Raw genomic sequence first — 21422 nt, 5'->3', positions numbered from 1 at the left:
GCTTCAAGAACAGTTCCAGGATTCACTCATCTTGGATAACATATGTGATTAGCTTTAGTCTCACTCATGACTCAGGCAGTAGCTGCTTTCAACAAACTGGTACTGTACCACCATTTAAAATGTCAAATAAGAAGGAAGTGCCAAAGATGAGGTGGAAGATTGAGAAATAGAAAAATGAGAGGAAGACAACAGCTCAGAAAAGATTTCCAAACAAAATATAATTAGCTCCCATACACACATAAGTATGATTCTTTTCCACTTTAACCTGTTATAAGTCAAGAATAAACATTATCCACCGAGTGCTAAAAAGCATTCATTTTGAATTACATTTGTCTTAAAATATCCATAATTTCAATGCAAAAGTTGTCCAAGATAAAAAATTTCAGAATCCTACTAATCATAAACAGAAGTTTCTGTATATTGTAAGTATTGAGCAATATGGACTGCTTTTATGGAACTGAGATGGGAATATTAGATGCCAGCGTACTACAGAAACCTGGTTTAAACTCTAAACCTCAGTTGTTCATCATGATCTAACAGCAAAGTGGGGCTTGGCAGACAACCTGGGCCTCTCAGCTTTGTGTTTTCTTTCTTTAGAACAATAGGGGTAGTAGCACAAACTATGAGAGCTGCCAGGTAGATGTTGTGGCACTTCATAGGAAATCTGGAAGGAGAGGAAGTAAAAGGAAGTGGGAAAGCAAAAACACTAAGCTGTTCTGTTCTTTATAAGCACTTTGGCTTCTAGTTTTTGTATTCTAAGTCTCTATCTTTACACCCTACAACAACATGAAAGAAAAGACTTCATCAAAAATTCTAAGAGAAATTAAAATGAAGAAAAAATAATGAGAAAGAATAAATGTTTTTAATAGGGAGAAATAAAATAAAAAAGAGAGCAACAGATGAAAATTTCTAAAATAAAATACAGTTCATTTTTCTTATCATAATATTCCTCAACCATTATAGAACCCGTACAAGTGTTTGTCAATTTATAATTAAGATGAAGTGAATTTTTTAAGATCTAGTTTTAAAAGCTCTAATTTTTTTGTCTCTTGAAAATAAAAATTACACTCGAAAATATTTTCCTTTTTCAATGACAGAAGTAACACATACTTTTTTTGAAGTAAAAGACTCCAGCCTCCTCTCAAAGAAATCATCTTTTGCTGAAATCAAAATCTTATTTTCATTTTTCAATAATGTAAGAAAGGAGACAATTTTCACAAAAAGGGACATTTTTTTCAATTTTTCTTATGTTTTAATATGAAATCATGGCACGTTTTCTTTGTCTCCAGACATTCTGCCAAATTTCAGGAAAGAGCAAGTGAAGAAATAACAATTCCTGAGCATAAATATCAATTCTTATCCATGATCAGTTGGCAAAGTGAAAGTTAGATTTCCACAAATCCAATTGCCTATGATATGCACAAAATATGCCATTCAAAAGGAAGCATTAGATATAAGGCCTTGGTGTGAGTCCTCTGCAACAAAACAAATAAAATTTGTAGCTTTTTTTTTCTCAAGAGAAAAACAAAACAGAAAAATATTGAAAAAAAAAATTTCAGTTCCCATAAAATCTTATTAAAGGAAAATCTAACTTCCTTTGTGTTTTTGAAACTGTCTTTAACAAGTGAGTGAATTCAGTTATGAGCAAAAAGAGGAAAACCCGAGGGCAGTGGATAGGTCATGAAGCAGCAGAAAGCTCTGGTTCTGCTGTGCATGGAAGTGACATGCAGAGAGTGCAGGGTCACTGTGTGCCCGGGGCTGAGCTCACTGGAACTGCAGCCAGATGCAGCTGGGACCTGCATGGCAGCAGGAAAGGCTGGAGAGTGTCATGGCACTTCCCATTCCCATGGCATGAAATTGTGTCCCACCGAGTGCTGGGAATGCAGGGCTATCATCACCTCCACTTCTGCTGGCAAACCTCTGCCTAGCTCACACCTGCGTGGGAGGGTTTATCAGGAGAAGAAAATACTTCTAGAGAGCTCAGTAACTGTCTGGGTGCATTAAAGCTTCAGCTTTTGACATGAGTTTGGTAACCAAGGCAGAACATTGGTCCTACCCTAAGGACTCCACAGCAGGCAGGAGCTGTTCATGGAGCATGTGGCAACAAATCAGAACTAACCTGAATCTAACCATTAGTTATCAACAGTGGTTAGTTAAAATGTAGGAGCATAAGCTTTCACACACCTGAATGACAAGGGCTGACTGAGCTCTTGTGTCATTAGATCCTGAGCTGGAGCCCAGTACAGCACATTTTCAGAACTATAAAGACTGTGGCTAGAAAAGTTAAAGCTGCTTCTGATATACTGAAGTCCTGCCACAACATATCAAAGTGTATGCAACCAAATTTGGGCAAGGTAAAATGAGTTCATTTCTTCATGAACATCCTTCCAGAATTTTGCTTATAAACAGCAGTTGTGCCTCCAACAGAAATATCCAATGAGAGACTAAAATTCCAGCCATATGAACACCAAAAATTAAGACCGAAGGAAAGAACAAAGCCTGGTGCTGCTCACCAGACATAACTGGAGGCATTGCACTGTAGGCAACATTCTGGAGTTTTGGTTGTTTTGAACTCTCTGCATTAAAAACCCATGGCCTGAAGGTTAGTTCAGTGGGGTTTTCATGGGCACAAGGTAATTCCTGGCTGACAGACACTGCTGACTCATTACCAGCTATTCCCCATATTTTCAGAAGAGAATGTGCTGAGGGAAAGTAATATAACTACAGAGCAAAGACTCCTGAGATGCCAGAGTTAGCACAGAAGCACTGTGCAGTGCAGCCCTGTAATCTCTCAGATCCACAAGGACTGCAGTGAGACTGCTGTGCCACAGCTTAGCTCCAGTGACTACAGTAAATTAAACCTTGGGCCACATGAATGTGATGCTTGTTTTTACCTATGGAAATGTCACCACTAGACAATGAACTATAATTTCTACTTTGGCTATAGGATATTTTGTTAACAAAAGTAGGGGAATTTCTCAAGTCACAGACAAAAGGGTGCCTGGAGGCTGTGGGAGTAAATAGAAGACCCCAGATGCTACAAACAGGATTGTAGGAGCAGGAGTGCAATCAGAAAATGAAGTTACCTATAGAGACTATAAAATCCAGTAACAAGCAACAGGCAGGGCCCCAAATAAGAGGCAGCCAGCTTGAACTGTAACTACTATTACTTATTAAACATAGTAGAAAAAGAAACTCTGCTTCATTCTTTTATTGAAGTGGAAGCTAGGGATAAGCCCTGTCAAGGTAAGATCCACATAATTCCTGCCATGGTCTAGGGGGTGGCTGTATAATTCCATTCCTACAACAGGACTCAGGACAAGCACTAAAATCACTGCTTCACCTTCAAATAAAAACCATTATTTTTATGATTTAACTTGAAATAAGCTAAGATGAAACAAGATAAGATTCAGCTACTTCACCACTAAAGTGAAGAGCTGTAATCAGTGATTTGGTTAATATCTAACTTTTCCTAACCCCTGAGCTTCTCACTGAGTCACAGTTTTACAAGGAGATAAGCAATCATTGAATTCAGCCTAGAGCTAAAGACTGTTATTTGCTCTTCAGGTCAACTACTGGCTAGTCTCTAGGGTAAGATTCTTCAGCTGATAGCCTGATCCACACCAGAGAAAAGGGACAAACTGGCCTTATCATCCAGCTCAGCCTAGGGCAAGCTTATCTGGTTAAAAATCAAAATAAAACCAGCTGGGACCTCTGCTCTTTCATTCTTTCTTTCATGGTCTTCTCCAGTGGGACTTATTAAACCATTCTAGTTCCTAGTGATGCTGGTGATGGAGATCCTATTGCAGGATCTGAGTTTGGAAGAGGAGTTTGCTGTACAGTGAGGCTTCTATGGCACAAAGAGTTAAAGGGAATCTGGTATGGTAGAAGAGTGAAGTTTCCCTTTTAATATTAGAACAGATTTAGTTTTGAAGACATATGAACAAAAGGGATAGAAAATTTGGGAGGCACAGCCACTAAGGCGTGGGGGGAAAAACTCAGATGAGGGGACTAAAGTCTGATAAAGACTGATATTTTGGAAAACAGAAACCTCTAATACATCAGAAAAACGTGTGCAGGTGAACATGTTCTGTCTGGAGAGGGGAGGACAGAACAGAGGTCTTAAAGTGTATGATATCTGCATTTAGCTGATTCTGGTCTCTTTCTTACCATTTCTCACCATTTCTTATTTGACACCCTTAAAATAGCAAAGGAAATAAATTTGGGAAAGTCTTTTCTTAGATTCCATTTCCTAGTGTCTATTTGAAATCTGTAAAATACATAAAAATTGCACTCCAACTATTTGCTACATATTTGCTCAAACATAACAGATCAAAGAATTTAAGGGAAAAACACAAAAATATTTTTAATAAGTCACCCTACCTGTATCCCCATTCTCTGGATCTGTTTTCTTTTCTTCTACAAACAAATGAAAGCAATATGTAAAGCAAAAAGAAGGGGAGAGAAAAAAATGCAGAAATAATAATAAAAGTAATATAAAATGCATTAAAAAGGAAAACATTAACAAAACTCACCAAATTAATATAACATGAAGAATTTAGTCAACCAACCAAGTATGGTGCTCTAAATCTAGAGGCATATTCACTGCATGCTAGTGCACATATTTGTGTACTGTTATTGAACATTTGCTGAAGGGAACCCATGGATGTTTTGTGCACTTCCAGAATCATTAACACACTCAAGAAAAAGAGAGCAAGGCAGGTGTCAGGTAGAGTCACTTTCCAGTTTCCTTAATCGGGATGACACAAAAAAAGAAGTAAAAAAAAAATTTGCTTGTGCTGTAGGTTTTATGCAGCGCACACACAAGATACAGTCTAATGGTTAAGGCACAAAAATTGAATGTATCAGAATGGGTTTTGGCAATTACTTTAAATCTTCATTGGTTTAATTAATTCTCATAGCTTCTACAGGTTCAAAGGTTTAATAATGATATTACTGTAACTGGTCTCAGAGTTAAAAATTATGAAGAACAAAAGACACTATAATCAATACTCAGAAACCCAGTTCATGCACAAAAACTCAGCTGACTGATGCCAACTCTGAATACATATCAAAGGTTGTAAATGGCTCAGGGCATTCATCTGTCGCAAAGAAATGAAAATATATTGGATCCCTATCAAATAATTTGGCAGCCCATAAATAATCTGAAATCCAGTTTTGGTAAATAATATGAAAGAATTTCAAGTCAAATGAAAATTACTTTAATTAGAAATACATTAACTTTGAAGTAGGTTCTGTTTCCTTTTCAAAACTATATTAAATTCAATTAAAACAATCCCATGAATATGGAGCAACAGCCCCTAGGCTACACACCAAAAATAGTATGCATTGCTAGAACTAAATATTTTCCAGTTATTGGTTGTGGAGGATAGCTCAAAAAATTATGATCTAATTTACAGTACACAGACTGAAGAAGAAAACAAGAGTTGTTGTATTTTAAGGAAATATCATTTTGTAGATGGGTATCAAAGCAGAGGGTGAAGTCAAATTCAGAGAGAAATCATACTCAAGCAAGGTAGAATCATAAGAAGGAAAAATGTCTTCCTACAGCGAGCATAAATAATATGCTACATTTCAATAGGATCTGGCTTCCTATCGTGTGTGAGATCAAGATTATTGTTCTGCTGGCAATTTCTAGTGGAACTATTAGGCAAATTAATGGGAAAGAGATATGGCAGGTCATAAGCCTACACTTTCAGCAATCAGTGGCTATTGAATCAGTTCTTGGAACTTCTCCCATTCCCTGACCTTTCCTGCCCCACACTCTACACCATTTTAAATAAGGCTTTTTGTGTTCTTCTGAGTTGGCCTTTGGGCACTCTGGCCTTGCTATCTATGTGGGCTGTGGATAGTGCTAAGAAAGTAGCAGAGAATTATAGATTTTTTGCTCTTCAACCTTTTTCTTCAACAAAATATTTTTATTTTTCTTTTAGTTTTAAATTGCTGTTGCCAACATAAAATCTACAAATACAATGTCTTTTATCATTGCATTACTTTCTAAAGCAGAAAGCAATTAGATAGCAATAGCACTGATCCAACATAATGCACAATAGAGGAAAGTGAATTGAGTCATTAAAACACCCATGAGCTTGAGCTCAGAGAGAATGATGGCATTTCTAGGTTGGTCCATATGCATAGTGAAAAGAAATTTTTACTTTATCTAAATATTATCTTAATATAGAAATCTTATATAGGGTAATAATTTTTAAGATGCCTAGAAGTCCATTCATCCTTATGTCAAAATGTCTTTCAAACATGTATTTTTAAATAAATACATAGTCAAAATAAAGAAGTTTGAAACCGGTCAGACTTTCACTCATTTTTGTTCTAGATATACAAAGTATATAAAAAAATATTTTCAAACCAGACAGTAGAAATTAATATCATAGTATTAGCAAACACAAAAGTCTGTTAGATTCTTGAATTTTAAAAGTGTAATTGAAGTGTTATGACAAATCTCTGAAATATATATATTCTTTAGATTTTTAGTAGAAGGCTCAACACAGTGGATCTGACTCTTCAAACTGAGGTTTTGTTTGCATTGTGAAGAGCTGTGTGAAAAAGTACTAGAAAGGACTGAAGATTGAATTGAGGAAGATCTTACTTTGGGTGGAAGCAGCAGAACTGAACAAAATTTATATTATCCATTTACCAAATAAAACAATATTAACATCACAGCAGCAAAGATCTTCACTGCAGCTATGGACCTATTCATCCCCTCTAAAGGAATTCAGAGCAGTTTCAGGATGGTGATACTACAGTAATTAATGCTTTTGTTTGTTATTTGTTCAAAACATAAAAGGTCTAGAGAGTCTTAATGTCTTGAAACTGTTGAAAACCCATAAATCACTATGAAGTTATTTTAAAATGTCTGAAACCGAAAAATATGAGAAGACAAAGTCACCAGTCCTTCCTAAAAAATCTTGATCTGATTTTTTTGAAATATGACCAGTATCATCACGTTAGTCATTATTTTTCTACATTACTTAATTTAACCTTAATTTACAAAGTGAAAAGCATATATTGTGTTCTGTGGTGTAATGTTCTCAATTCAAGAACCAATTTTTTTCAGAGCAATGTACTTTGGAGAAAATAAATCAATGCTTTCATGAAGGAAATATTTCTGCACATTACAGAAAATAACTGTATGTTTTCTGCTTGATCAGAATACAGATATATTTAAGTAGATGGATGAAATATAAAAATTAACTATAGATATAGAGAGATTGAAATGCTAAAATATTCTCTCTCAAAACCTTCTTCTACCATCCCAGCAGACATTGCTATTATATTACATTTTTTTTTAAATAGTAAACACAGCCATGCTCCCATGGTCTAACTTCTTGTTTTTTCTAACTTGTCCTAATATATCTGAGACATATCCAACAATCTAATATGTATCTGGAAGATATAATGAGTAGAAAAGAATACAAGAGCCTCAAAGAGCAGACTTGTCAAGAACTAAAACTGATCTAAAATGGCCTTTATTTTCTTGGAAATGCCTTAATTTAATGAGATTTGCTGTTCTGGTGGGTACCTGGAGGCGCCAGGGCCCCATCAGACTTCACCCATGTCACACCAAGAAGTCTCATGGAGCAGGGACTCCAGGTTCCTTGGAACAGATGAGAGAATAGAATAACAATTCCGCAGAAGAAGCAGCATAGCAGATTTCTGCCTAGTAATGGATACTGATGGCAATATTGAACAATTGCTCAAAAATTACTGATGGCAGCATTGAACAGCTGCTCAAACTTGCTGGCTTCCTGGTGGAGATAAGGGGCAACCTGATTGTGCAGCCTTAAGGTTACAGCTGGGAGGTGCTGGCCTTCCCTGGGTTGCTCCCTTCTCTCACAGGTGACTGCTCCAAAATTAAGGTTAGAACCTGGTTCTGTCTTGACCTTTCTCTTCTCGTTCACCTAGGATCCAGGTGAATGATTTTTGCATTAACTGAACAGAGGTCTAAAATAAATCTTGACCTCCTCGCTTCCAATGCTGGAGGATACACATGTCACTGCAAGAGACAGATATGGAAGCCCTTGTTTGTTTCTGAGTTTAGGCATAAGATATGACAATGACATAAAATGTTTTATCCTTCTATTTTTCATATTTGCAGACACTTAATATCAGCAATATGACTATGAATTCTATTTCTACAGTGGATAAATTATCTCCTCTACTTATGTGCTTTATTGAAAATTGAATTTGATTTCTCAAAGTAGCCCAAATTATTAAATAAAATTTTATTTTTAAAATTGAATATACTTGTAGTATCCTAACTTTGAGTAAGCACTTCAAAATACGCTAGCGGAATTTCTTACTAGACATTTGTCTTGAAAAATCACAGAGTAATCTGAGCTGCAAGGGACCCATAAGGATCATTGAGTCCAACTCCTGGCCCTTTACAGGACAGCCCCAAGAGTTTCACCATGTGCCTGAGAGTATTGCCCAAAGATTTCTTGAACTCTGTCAGGCTTGGTGCTGTCACCCATGGGGAGCTGCTCCAGTGCGCAACCACCGTCTGGCTGAGGAACCTTTTTCCTAATATCCAACCTAAACCTCTCCTGACACAACTTCAGGCCATTCCCTCAGGTCCTGTTACTGGGCACCACAAAGAGAAATCAGTCTGCCTCTCCTCTTCCCCTCACAAGGAAGTTGCACACTTCCACAAGGTCTTCCCTCAGTCTCCTCCAGGCTGAATAGACCAAGTCACCTCAGTCACTCCTTGCATGGCTTCTACTCAAGCCCCTGCACCATCCTCATAGCCCTATCATACAATCATGCAAAGGAAAGAAGATTGTCTCCTAAAAGTAAATCGCAAAATGTAGAAGTATTTGCTTTGAACATCAAAACTTGCCAGTTAAAAGTCTTGTACTCAAAGAATAACATTTCCTCCTGTTTGCTGAGTTATTAAATTCCAAGTCTATCTCTAAGGAATCAGCTCTAAATTTTGCCATTCTGGCTTTTAACAGTGTGAAAAACAAAACTGCCTAACTGGTACAGGTCTAGCAAAGTATCAGATGCTGTGATATAAATGGTTACTGAACTTCACTCCAGGCCTTTTTGTCTGATCTGTGGCAAATATAAAAAAAGTAATGCTGCACCAAAAAAGTTCTTTCCGAGTCTGTGATCCACATCACAGTCTGAATGAAAAGAAAAAATAAGTAATGGTTGTTGAAGGGTTCTTCAATTATATATTCCTGATACTTAATATTACTGTTTAAATGTAACTTTAAATGTATTTCCCTTAAAAGGGCATGCTCAAAAGAAGACTATTTCAGCCAGCCAGCTTCCTAGCAGGGAACATGGCTTCACATTCCTGTTTTCTATTTGAGGATTGTTTGATGGCTTTTTTATTTTGGGTTTTTTTTCTTGTTGGTTTCAAGCTTGACACACTAAAGAAAGACTAAAACCCAAGGGACATTTCTTCCCACTTATATAAATTTTTATCACAATGCTAAAAGCATGTTAACAATGTTTTTTTGGATCATTTGCAGAATACATGGCACTGTTTAGTAAAAGAATTGAATAAAATGGAGTGGTAATCTAAACAGGGAAGTTAAAGAATCTCTACAATCCTGGGTTTATAAATTGACAGGGTCAGATAAGGTCTCCATCATTAGGTACAGATCAGTGCAGATGGTAAAGGACAAAGATCTTTTTAAGCAAGTTGGAAAGTTCTATTTTGCATATTTAATAAAGTGATGATTAGGGCTATGGCTAGACTTTTTTTAATGCTGCTTAGATCCTTTTCCACAGTGATTTTTGCGGGGTAGCCGGTGATGTTTTTCTGTGCCTCATACAAAGGTGTACACACATTTTGGTGGCTTTTATAAAATACTGAGGTCTACGTAGAAAAAGCATGGAAGAAAGAAGTAGTAAGTCAAATGTTAGCTAAAACATCCCATTTTGCTTCTCCCAAGAATTCTGGCACATCCTCCCTTTGTAAATGACATGAAATAGGATTTTGAAAGTGTAAAAGAAAAATATCTGAGTGGCCAGTAGGCCCTTATGTTCTGTACTCATAAAATCCATTTAGATCAGCCACCCTATAAGCTTTTCATTGTTTTCAGGAAAATCTGAGCAGTCTTATTATAAAGCTTTCCAATATCCTGTTTGCCAAGCATGCTTCTCCGAGTTCCCACCACTGGTACACTCCACTGCATAACCACAGAGAATTTCACATTCTGATACAGCCACTTCCAATCTTAGGCATAAACATTTGGTAATAATTGTGCTTCTGCTCTCAGAAAAGCTAACAGGTATTAATAGAGATTCTTCAGTCATTGAAGAATGCAAAACATATTCATTAGCATCTCAGTAACTAGAAAGATAATCAAAGATTTAACCAAAGAACAGAAAATGATCACCTGCATTTGGAACTCAGAATAGATACAAATTAAGCTACCAAACATTTTGCAAAACTATGCTGTATGCTGTCATTCTAAATTACATAACCTGATGTATTTACTGTTTTAGCCTCAGCAGACTAATCATCAACATTTATTTTTGTGGTTTAGTACAGATGGCTACTTCAGAAGTCTTTTGCTTCTGTATTTAATTCTAAACCAAATAAAAAATAAGGACAAAGAGTTGCCCAGCCATCCATTATGATGCATCTATTACTATGCTAAGTACTTCTAAATTGAATTCAGAGTTTACAAAATTAGACTGAATTTGGAGTTTACCCTTTGGGTTTTGTTGACCAAATAGAGATTTAGATGCTTTAAATGTCTCTTTCACAGTCTAAGGCATCAGATTTTAAATAAGCCTGTCAAACTAAATATCACGGAAGAGTTCAGAGATGCACAAGTAATTTAATCATATTTGTTATAAAATGTTACAAATTCTATCCAGAAATGTTTTTTCAGCATAAGGAAAATGGAAACAGAACAGGGCATCATCCTGTTCTATAAAAGAAAGTGTGTCACAGAAGACTGACTGTAATAATAACTCAAAAGCAGAGGGGTGTCATGTTCTGTTTATAAAGGGTAAGTATATCACAGTAGATTCACTTTTAGAAGACTTGAAAAACCTTTCACAGTTCTGTAAGATAAGAATGAATTAAAAGACCTGTGTTCCTTGTCTTCTACTGCAGCTGATTTCTTAAGCACTCTGAACTGTACCATTTTTTGTCCTTGTTTTCTCCTACAGTAAATTTGCACACCCTTTCACTGTTTGGCCCTCCACTGTCCAGGTCTATGAGGTCTTTCAATTTGGTCACTCATCCTCATGGGGTTTGTTAGTTTTTGAAGGCTTCATTTCCATCAATCATGTTATTACAAAGTAACTTCATAATAAAGCACCAAAAAAAAAGGTATTTCAAAGCCCTTGTCTATTTGAATTTCACTCTGAAAGTTAACAAAAACTCTAATCAAGCCTTTGTGTGCTCTTAACATGACAGTTTTGTGCCAGAGGTTGCAAAAAAAGGACTTCAATATCTATTCCCATGCCTTTCATGGCCCTTTAGAAATGGAACAGTCCCCACTATCTTCTAACTTCAATTCATGTAAGAAAATTTAGAACGCCTGGGCATCACTATGCCACCCCTTCTAATCCTAGAATTACTCACTCAGCACTATTTCTGTTGTATGTGCAAGGACTGCCTTTGTACTGGCATGGATTCACCTTTGGAATGTTTTGATGATCATTTTTTGGGCAGTTACTTGAGTCAGCTAGATCAATTGTTAGAAATCTGAAGAATGTTCTCTGTATTCCACATGTTTGAAGAACACAGTAAGTACTATGTGCAACTGCCAGTAATTTTTGTCACAATGATAACTGGTTGGTCTCACCCATCTTAGATATGAAAATAAAGGTGTCTGCTTCTCACTAAGGCTCTTGGGCAGACAAGGGCTCATTTCCACTTCTCCTGAATGGAAATACTCTTAGTGAAGACATTATAAACAGTTTTCACATCTAAACCTATAGAACACATTAATTTGAAAAATATGAAAACCCTGGATCACAAAGCTCCTCCTTCACCTAAGAAAAACAGGGTTTAATCATTAAGGATGCTATCAAGCTCTACTGCTGTCAGATAACAACATTTATATTAAAATACTTGTGCTTTTTATCTTTCTGAACTTGTTTTGTGCTTGAAATACAGCAAAAGCTTTGCACACACTTTCATAAAACTTTTCAATAAGAAAATCTAGGTTTTTTTCCAAGGAATAAATTTTTTCTTTACAATTATAGATTATAATAACCAGAGAGAGGAAATTGCAGCATTTTTCTATCAATGCAATTGTAACGTATTCAGATATTTAGCTTTCACAAGACTTCTTGGTCTAATAACACCTCAAATCAATAGTTAATTCTCTGGAATGCATGAATGTTTGATAGCACAAAAAATAAAACATGATAATTAAAGTATGTGAAAACGATTTCCTAAGAAAACCAGTAAATTGATAAGCCTCGATTCACTCTTCTTAAAGCAAATTCTAAAGCAATGGGAAACACTTTGTTCTAACATTTGCCTTTGAAATGAAACCCTTGCTTTTTAGCTGTGCTCCAAGTGCCTTGTACTGAAACGTGTAATCTAATTTGTTACTAAGGCAAACATGGAAGAGGACCTGTTTCAAATGTGCATCTGAAAATATGTTACTATACTGACAACAATTTTCTACTGAGTTTAAGAGCAGCAATAACAACTGTTGCAACTGCAGAGCTGATCATGCTTGCGCATTTGTAGGCTAGACAATAAAATTCATCAGTGCCTAATACATTTACTTAACACTGTGAGCTAAGTAGTGCTTTTGCAGAATTGCAATGTCAAAAGATTTAATAATACAGAGTATTACCTACTTATATATGTTCAAGAAACACAGGTGATGAAAATACATGGTTTTTTCTGACCATTTTATGGTCTGATTTCTTCCAGCATTGAGAGAGATATGGACTGATTCCACATTCTGATTTAATACAGGGATTCAATCAATAACCCAGAGGAAGGTTTTTGCATAAAAAGGCCTACAGCTTTTATAATGAATAGATAGGAAATGGGTCACCCAATCTTCTAAGTTCATTTTTATAATAAAAGAGATGCAGAATCACTGCACAGGAACTGGCAGTGAATCATAAGCACAAGGTAAGTAAACTCAGTCTTTCTACAGCATAATTTATTAATTCCTAAGAGTAGTGATTGACAAAGGAGCAATTTCAGAAAAGCCTGCCAGTTGTCTTCCCTACCCATCCTCAACGTTTTTTACCCTCTAATTTTAACAATTTCTATCTTGAGATTTGTTTAGCATGAAAACCACAGCAAATAACATCTGCAAGATTCTGTAAAAATAATCTATGACTCTAATTAGGACAAGGGCAGTATGAAAGGTAAAACTGAGCTCTGAAGGAGCCAGTCATAATAGAGAAAAGACAAAAAATGTTTCACTAAATATCACCTAAATTTAATGGGCCAGTCAATGTACCCCAAAACTTCTTCAGATTTGCTAACCTAAACAGCATCCAAGTGGCTTCTCTAATTTGCTGGGATAATAGCAGAGAAACAGGAAATTAATTAAAGCTTTTAAACAGTAATGGGAAAACTAGACTTTTATAGCTGAATTTAATTTAATTAAATATGGGGAATTTCACTGTTCTACATACCACAACAGAACAAGCAGGGAAATGTGAGCAAATACTGCATTTTCAGAGCCAGGATGCCTTGATAGATATTAGTTCTCTGCCAGTGATAAAAAATACATGGAAAATTCAATAAAATGGCAGCTTAAAATTTGTCTTGAAAGAAACCATAAGTAATGTACAATATGAAATAAAAGCTTCATAAACAATGCAGCTAAGTGAGGACTCCTTCAGTGTTCTGACTTCTTGCTCTCATACTATCAAAACTTTTGGATTTGCACTTTTTGGCATGAGAAAAAACTCTACTTCTAACTGAAACAGGTTTTATTCTAAACAGGTTTTATTCAAACACTAAGTTTGGAATTCCAGTGCATAAAATTTAACTTACTAAAATTATTCAGTTTTGAAGTTATATCCTCCCAGAGTCAAAAAGAACTAGTTATAGACGAGCTTCTGCGGTTTTTGTAGAAATTTTCAAATGCATAGATAAAACAAGTTATAGATTGTTTTCATGTGTTAGCTGGAACTTTAAAGGATAATTTTCAGATTATTTGAGATGGGAAATAAGAACTGATGTGACAGAATTCAAATCAGTTTAAAGTCTTAAAGTATAGCCTACTTGTCATCAGCTACCTTTCATGACTTTTACAGAGTTCACAGTTTATAGGTAATAGAAATTACATAAGTGTCTTACACTAAAATTCCTAAAGCTTGACAATATTTTGCCATTTATTGAGGGGGAAGAGAGGGAAAAGTATGTGAGGTGAACTGTGATAAAATCTATAGAAAAGGTAAAATGAAAAAAATAACACAGAGAAAAGCAGTAGAAGAGACAGACCTGAGTTTGTTCTCCTTGAGGATTCCGCTTCTTCTGTGATCACATCGTGTAATGTACAGACATAGACAAAGGAGATGGGCGTGAGAGGATGTATTCAGAAGGTTAAAACTGACACTGAGGGAAAGGGCCAAAAATTGTTTTAGAGAAGACTGCAGAGCAGAGTTAGTAAGTGGAGAAAAAAAAGAAAAAAAAAGACACTAGAAGAAAAAAAGAAAGCTGAGAAAGAAGTGGTTAAACTACTGTTGTTAGAAAAGAACAGTAAAGACAGAGTTAGTATAGAAGCTGAGGAAATAATAAAAGTTATAATTGACAGCAAAGTCAATCCCTGTAATGATGCTGAAGAAAAAGCTGGATAGTAAAAGGTATGTTAACTAGCATAAATACTTTTGTTCATGACTGTTCAATGTTTTGAATATTATCTACTTGAATGCAAATATAATTTTTCTCTTTCAAGTATTGAAAACTCAGTTTAATGTTCAAGGGATTTCTGTTGTCAGATTTTCAATTATTAAATTATTGTCATTTACGCTGAACCAAACTTTAGATACTCAAAACAGAATTTTTTTTTTTTTTTTTTTTTTTTTTTTTTTTGCAAATGTATGTACAAGCTCAGACATTTCAGAATCCACATAACACACTCTGGAAAGGACTGCATTATTGTAATGCTCTGCCAAAGGCAAAATTATTAAGACCAAATACAAAACATGTGAAAAGAGAATGTACAGCTATTAACTCTCATGGTCAGCTCAGGATATTTTTTCATAAGCAAAGCTGGTCTCATCCCCCTCAAGTCCAAGTTACTACAAATGCATGCAAGTCAAATGCCAAAGCAACTATCTCATTACTTACGTTGTTACTTCACATTCAAAAGCACACTGCCATTTTAGACATGGAAAACATCTGAGGGACAGTGCCATGCTATGTACTGAAAATCTATTTGTAGCAAAAGAATGGGAGGAATTCATCTTGGAAAGTAATAACAATTATAAAGAACTGTGAAGCCACTGTTGCTAGCAGAACAAATGTTGTCTTCCAAAAATCATCAGAAATGGAAAAAAAAAAATCTATAAACTGGGTCTAATTTCAACATGCAGTTTTCTAATAAATCACAAAACACTGCTCATGAATTATTAATGCTGAAGATACTAGATGAAGTCCAGAAAGTTTACACACCACAAAAATATCTGTAATTTTATCATCATTTTACAGTCAATACCAAGATACCATTGAAAAAATGAAAAACTAGAATAAGCAACATAAATCAGTAAAACAAAATTAAATGTAAAACCAAGTTTTATCTGATAACCATTCAATAATTTTATATTATAGTGTTAGATTATATTTTAATCTACTATCAAATGTCAAGACACCAAAATTGTTGCAAAACCAACCAGCTTGAAACATACATAATTAGAATGCATTTTTAGGCAATTCAATTTGCTTACAGAATGAACACACATTAGAGCTATATATGAGATATATAGTGTGAAAGCACAGCAGCTGCAGTTTTGACAAAGGTTGCTACGTCTTTGCACATTAAAAAATCAGTAATGGAGTATAAATCTTTTTTTAACTGGGCAAGTACAAAGAATCCATTGGAAGAAATACAAATTAGCAAATAGAAAGATCTACTCCTCTGTGTCCTGTACACTCACACTAATATTATGCAGTTATCGTTGCTCTAAGTGCTAAATAAATAAATAAATTATTATTAGCACCACCAAAACACAGCTAAAAGTATTCAAAATGTTCTGAAAACATTTGATATTACTTATGTATAGCCCTGAAGTGAGCATTCCTACTATAGCAAAACCAGTTATTAGAAAGTCTCTACCAAGACCCCACTATCCTTGGTTTATTTTTTTAATATCCATAAGAATGAGTAGCTCTGAGACATGTACTGCAGTAAGAGAAATCATTCTCTATAAGTTTTCAAAGTATTGAATCACATTATTTCCAAATAAATAATGGATGGAACATGTCTGGTAAGATAATACAAGGTATTCCAGTAATGCCAGACAAAGACAACTGAACAGCAAGGAAGCTCTTTGAATATTCTAGAATCAAATCATTAGTATTTGCATGCATATCAGTCACATATACCAATATTTTTTAAAAGTCCTCATGCAAAGTATTTTTTATGAAAAAAGTATTTACATATCAAAGTGGCAATCAAAAATCATTCTTAATTACAAATATTTTTCAGTTTTAGATTTTTACTTATCAAAAATATTAGAAGAATATTTTTAATAGAAACCAGAGGGGAAAAAAACATAATAGTTGCCATCCTACTGTGGATACCTGATCAACTGCTACCTCATCTGTTGAGATAAATGGATTATAATATTTTTGTATTTATTGTTGGAAATATTAAAGAATTAGTAGAAGTTGTAGCATGGTAATGCACCAACTTCTTTCAAATAATGATGTGAAGAAGAAAGTACTAACAGACTGATTAATTTAAAAACAGTACGACTTATATGAATCACTTTTTCTCTTGATTAAGATGTCCAAGCCACAAATCTCAAACAATAGTTTGAAAATTCTCTGTTTCTGTAGTTTTCAATCTACAAAATAATATTTTTGATAGAAATACATTTAAATGCAAGAATAAAACAATGTCACCACTTCTTTTAAATTTACATCATGTCAATAGTCAGTCTCCATTTGTAGTTATTGGCTTTTTGTGGAACTAGCATTTATTTGCACCAATTGTTCATCTCAATGTATGAGAGTAGTATGTATAAGGCTATTATACACAGATTTAGAAAGAAATTAAAATCTCAATATATAAACATAAAAATGTAACAAAAACTTTAAGTCTGAAACCTGCCCAAAATAATATCATCTCTTTTATCATGCTTCAACATAGAACTGTTCATTGTAAGTAATGTCACCCATTGAAGAGAAGTATTTAGGAACTCAGTATGCAAAAAATCTTTACAAGGCAAACACACTCAACTAAAATTCTTAAAGCAGCAGAGGACAGAGAGACATAAGTTAATTACTGGGTAGGGTTTTTTTTCCCTCAAGAGTTTTCTTAATTTTGTTTTTATCTTTTCCCAAAAACCAAAGATCTTTCACTGCAAACAGAAGCTCAGATTTGTAAAGTCTAATTTCTGGACACTTTATAAAATACCATCTGCAACAGCACAATCAAGTAAGCATCATCTTAAAACATGGAAGAGACCCTAAGACAGAAATGCTCCATAAAGTCTGTATGTTCCATAATTGCATGTCATTAATCTGGATGAGATTAGACCTGAAGACTGATATAATACATTTAACTCTCAGGGAAGACATCCCCTGACACCATTCTAACTCTGCGATGCTAAGGATACATATATACAAGAGTAGGTAGAAAAGCTAAGAGTACCAATATTTGTTAGCAGAAGATTTGGACAAAAAGGCCATTTTACCACATTGAGATGTGAATAAAATCAGTATTACTTAATATTCTCCAAAAGCATTAAGCCGCCTGTCCCACACTTCTGAACTTTTAAATGAAGTAGTTATCTCTTAGTTATAGTTTTTTTACCCTAAAGCATAAACCTATACGCACAAAATAGGATCTGTATACTGGATGTATGCTGACATTTTTACTCAAAAATACAGAAAGAAAATACAGGAAAGACTGAAACAATGCATTTAAATCTGCAATTACATAATATAGATTATAAGTGACATACACTATATAAAAAAATGCAACAAGTAAAAACAGTAAGTAGGAAAAATCTTACTCTTATCCAAAGTTAATAGTGAATAATAACAGAAGAAATAGTGAATATTCTCAGTCTCATAAACTCTCTAATTCAAATTAAACCATGTAGATTGCATAACTTTTTCAAAAGTCTCAAGAGATAAACTAAATCAAGAAGAGAGAGCTTTTATTGTTTTGCTTCTCTGACTAAAGTTCATGGTAATTTTATAAGGGGGAAAAAGACAAAATAGTAATGCTTCAAAATATTAATGCACTATAGTTACACATTCAATTGGAAATATTACAAATCCTGAGAAGACAACTACCCCCCGCCCCCTTCCCTATCATTACTTTGCCTTTTCCAACCCATTTCTAACCATATCTCCCTTCTCATAATTTTCAGTCTCTCATACTGTCAATTCTGACTACAGACTTCTATTAAAATAAACACAATTTGGAATGATTTTTGACTACTGTTTTCACACTACAATTGAATTCATGGTTATAGATAAGCTACAATTAGTTTTCATTACATAACATTAGGTTCTGAAACTCTTTGTCTATGTGGGTGTCATGGCATAGTCCTACTCAGGAGACAGAATTAAATGTTCCACAGATAAAAATAAGCATGATTCCCTTTAAATTGAAAGCAAATCTACTCATCTAAAGACTTATTATTTGTAAGCATACATTACCTTTATGTGTTTAACCTACCATTGCTATGATTTCTCTAAAACTTTGTTTTACTTCCATACTACAGAAATATGTCTTTCCCCAAAATAATTACAAGGACACTCAATTTGTACTTAATTCCAGTCCAAGACTTAGAAATCCATTTTAACTACCCTGTGTACTTTTTTTCAATAATAATAATATATGTCAGCACTTTCTCACAGTTCTGTTCTTCAACTGCTCCTTGGAAATCTAAAGTTTCTGTGGCAAAGGTTGGATATTTGATGACATTGCGATGTTCTCAACAGCCAGTGATAATGAAACCATTGCAGGAGGGTTTCAGGTAATACCCATCAAACCTACTCCCTCTCTGTAGGAAAAACAGGGGAAAGCCAATACTGCCTTCTTTGCTATCCTACAAAGGCAGTTTCTGTATTGTCATTTCTGGATGGAGACACAGGTTGCTAGGCTGTATTCAGATTCCAATATTTTGGATCGTGAAATAGAACAGAAATGAGTATCTCTGCCATGGTACCCTAAACTGTGTCTTTTTCCCATTTTAATTACCTCAATGGGTTCAAAAGACACTAGTGATGATACTGATGAAAAGAATTGCTTTTTAAGGAAACCAGTATCCTGCCTAGCTTTATCTGTATCAGTACAGGACACATTCTCTACAAACACCTTCTTTTCCAACTTCTCTTAAGGCCTCATATATAAAAATGCAAAACCATGTGAAAATGTTTGCCTGCTGTAATTTTTTTTTTCTTTTCTTTTCACTGACAAATGAAATCTGATTAGAGGACTAGAGTTTTATTGTCTTTCTTTCAAATACCATCTATTACAGCTCAGACAGTGGTGAGTGCTGAAGGTACTTTATAATCCCAGGTATGAACAGGTAACTGTTTCTCATGCTTTTTGATTTAGTGCTGTCTAGAATGCAGTATTCTCTGACAGAGTACTGACATCAGCTAAAGGAAGGGGACAGATTCAAAATATGGCTTGAATTTTTATGCTATGCTTACCTGTGATTCTGCAGTTTTACCCTTCCAATCCTTCAAAATCTTTCATAAATACAATTGAGTATTTGAAATATGCTTAACACTAGTTTTGCAAATTGCATCAAATCTTAGAGCTTGAAGACACCTGAAAAAAACCCATCCTTTTGGTTTCTGATATTCAGGAAGAGAAACTAATCATCTTCTATTATAAAGTCTGCAACACAAGATCCATTTTGCTACGTTATTTAATGACCTTCAATTGTCCTCCAACAAATTTGCTAATCCCATTTCCAGTCATGCATATTTCTTGAATATTTATGCTCTAAAAGGTACGGTATTACTGTTATTTTTCTAGGGTTTGAAGTTACTTTTGTTATCTATTTATTCTTTTCTCCACAGTTTGCTCACAGATCTCAGTTCTGCACTCTTGTTACTCATTTAATCAATGCCTATTTGTTCTCCCAGGTTTTCTTAGCTATACTACTGCCATGGCTATTTCCATGGCACTGGTTAGGTTAAATTCTTAACAAACAAACTGCACTTAAAGACAGGATAAGCTTTCATAACAGATCATATCAGAAAACCCATCAAGAGATGAAAAGGCACTCAAAACAGGGGAATATGAGGTGTCCCTATACCTTCTTGCCTCCATTGCACCCTCTGCATTCAGTTTCATTAGTATTGCTTCACTTTTTTCTGTGCAGACAGAACAATTAAAGCATGCACAGGTGAAAGAAAGCACAGTCCTGTGCAGAGGGTAAATCCCATATTGTAAGGGTTCAAGGAATTTGAAGCCTCCTTAGGTAGCTTCTGTCAGGCTCCATCACCATCAGATCATGGTCATAGATATAGTATAGCTCAACATCCAGATGTGAGTGCAGTGCTGTGGCACCTTCTTCTAGATGGCCTGGCTGCTATGCCTGGAAAGGCAACTGTTTGAAATGATACAGGGATGTCTATAGGGAACAGTAGTGTGCACACATAGCAGATTATGCCAGTCCTGGAAGTTGCATTACTCCACTCCTACCACTGAAGTACATAAAGCTTTTTGACAGATTCAGGTTGGAAAAGCACCTGAGGAATTTAGGGATGCGCCATTTGAGGCCCATTGCAGCTTGTTCAGAACCACCTCAATGTTTCTTCCCTATGTATCACCATCCCATGCATTGCTGATTACAAGACATTACTGATTATGTAAATTAAAACAGAAGTTATGCTGTTATCAGGCATCAGCCCTCACAGAAAGACTTAGGACTGTAAAATAAAGAACACAACTTTTACTTAACTTTTTATCTATTCTAGACTTTGATAAGGGTGACTGTGTCGTTTCAACCCAATTCTGACTGGAGAACAGTGGTTCTGTTCCAGACAGAAAAATAGATAGAAATCAGATTACTACCATTTTAATATACAGAACACCTGTAAAGTAAGAACTTTTACTTGTTCATTTCTAGTCTTCTGCCTCTTTTTGTCTTTCAATTATAAGATTTTACTCATGTTCCAAAATGTAGAATACCCAAGAGCAGCCATCTAAAAAATATGTTACCTCTTTCTAAAATATGAAGAACATGGCCCTAAAAGTACTACCAATAACTATAAGTTTTCTGTCTAG

The 21422-nt window shown here is 35.0% G+C and overlaps 1 protein-coding gene across 39 annotated transcripts in view; it reads right to left on the bottom strand.

Moving 5' to 3' along the window:
* Positions 1 to 21422, bottom strand: part of RIMS2 (regulating synaptic membrane exocytosis 2) — a 448889-nt gene that overhangs the window by 90123 nt on the left and 337344 nt on the right. For 9 of the 39 annotated variants that reach the window (XM_050971294.1, XM_050971301.1, XM_050971291.1 and 6 more), the window contains one exon: positions 14438 to 14470. The exons of 25 other annotated variants lie outside the window; for them this stretch is intronic. In XM_050971294.1, the coding sequence (XP_050827251.1) occupies positions 14438 to 14470 (33 nt within the window). Of the gene's footprint in view, positions 1 to 4383; positions 4420 to 14437; positions 14480 to 21422 lie in introns of all 39 variants that reach the window. 5 more of the 39 variants (XM_050971290.1, XM_050971289.1, XM_050971296.1 and 2 more) reach the window with 3 other exon arrangements.

The sequence above is a fragment of the Serinus canaria genome, chromosome 2, assembly GCF_022539315.1.
Source record: "Serinus canaria isolate serCan28SL12 chromosome 2, serCan2020, whole genome shotgun sequence".
NCBI lineage: Eukaryota > Metazoa > Chordata > Aves > Passeriformes > Fringillidae > Serinus > Serinus canaria.
Note: the sequence above shows the minus strand (reverse complement) of the source record. Positions and strands in the feature narration are given on the sequence as shown.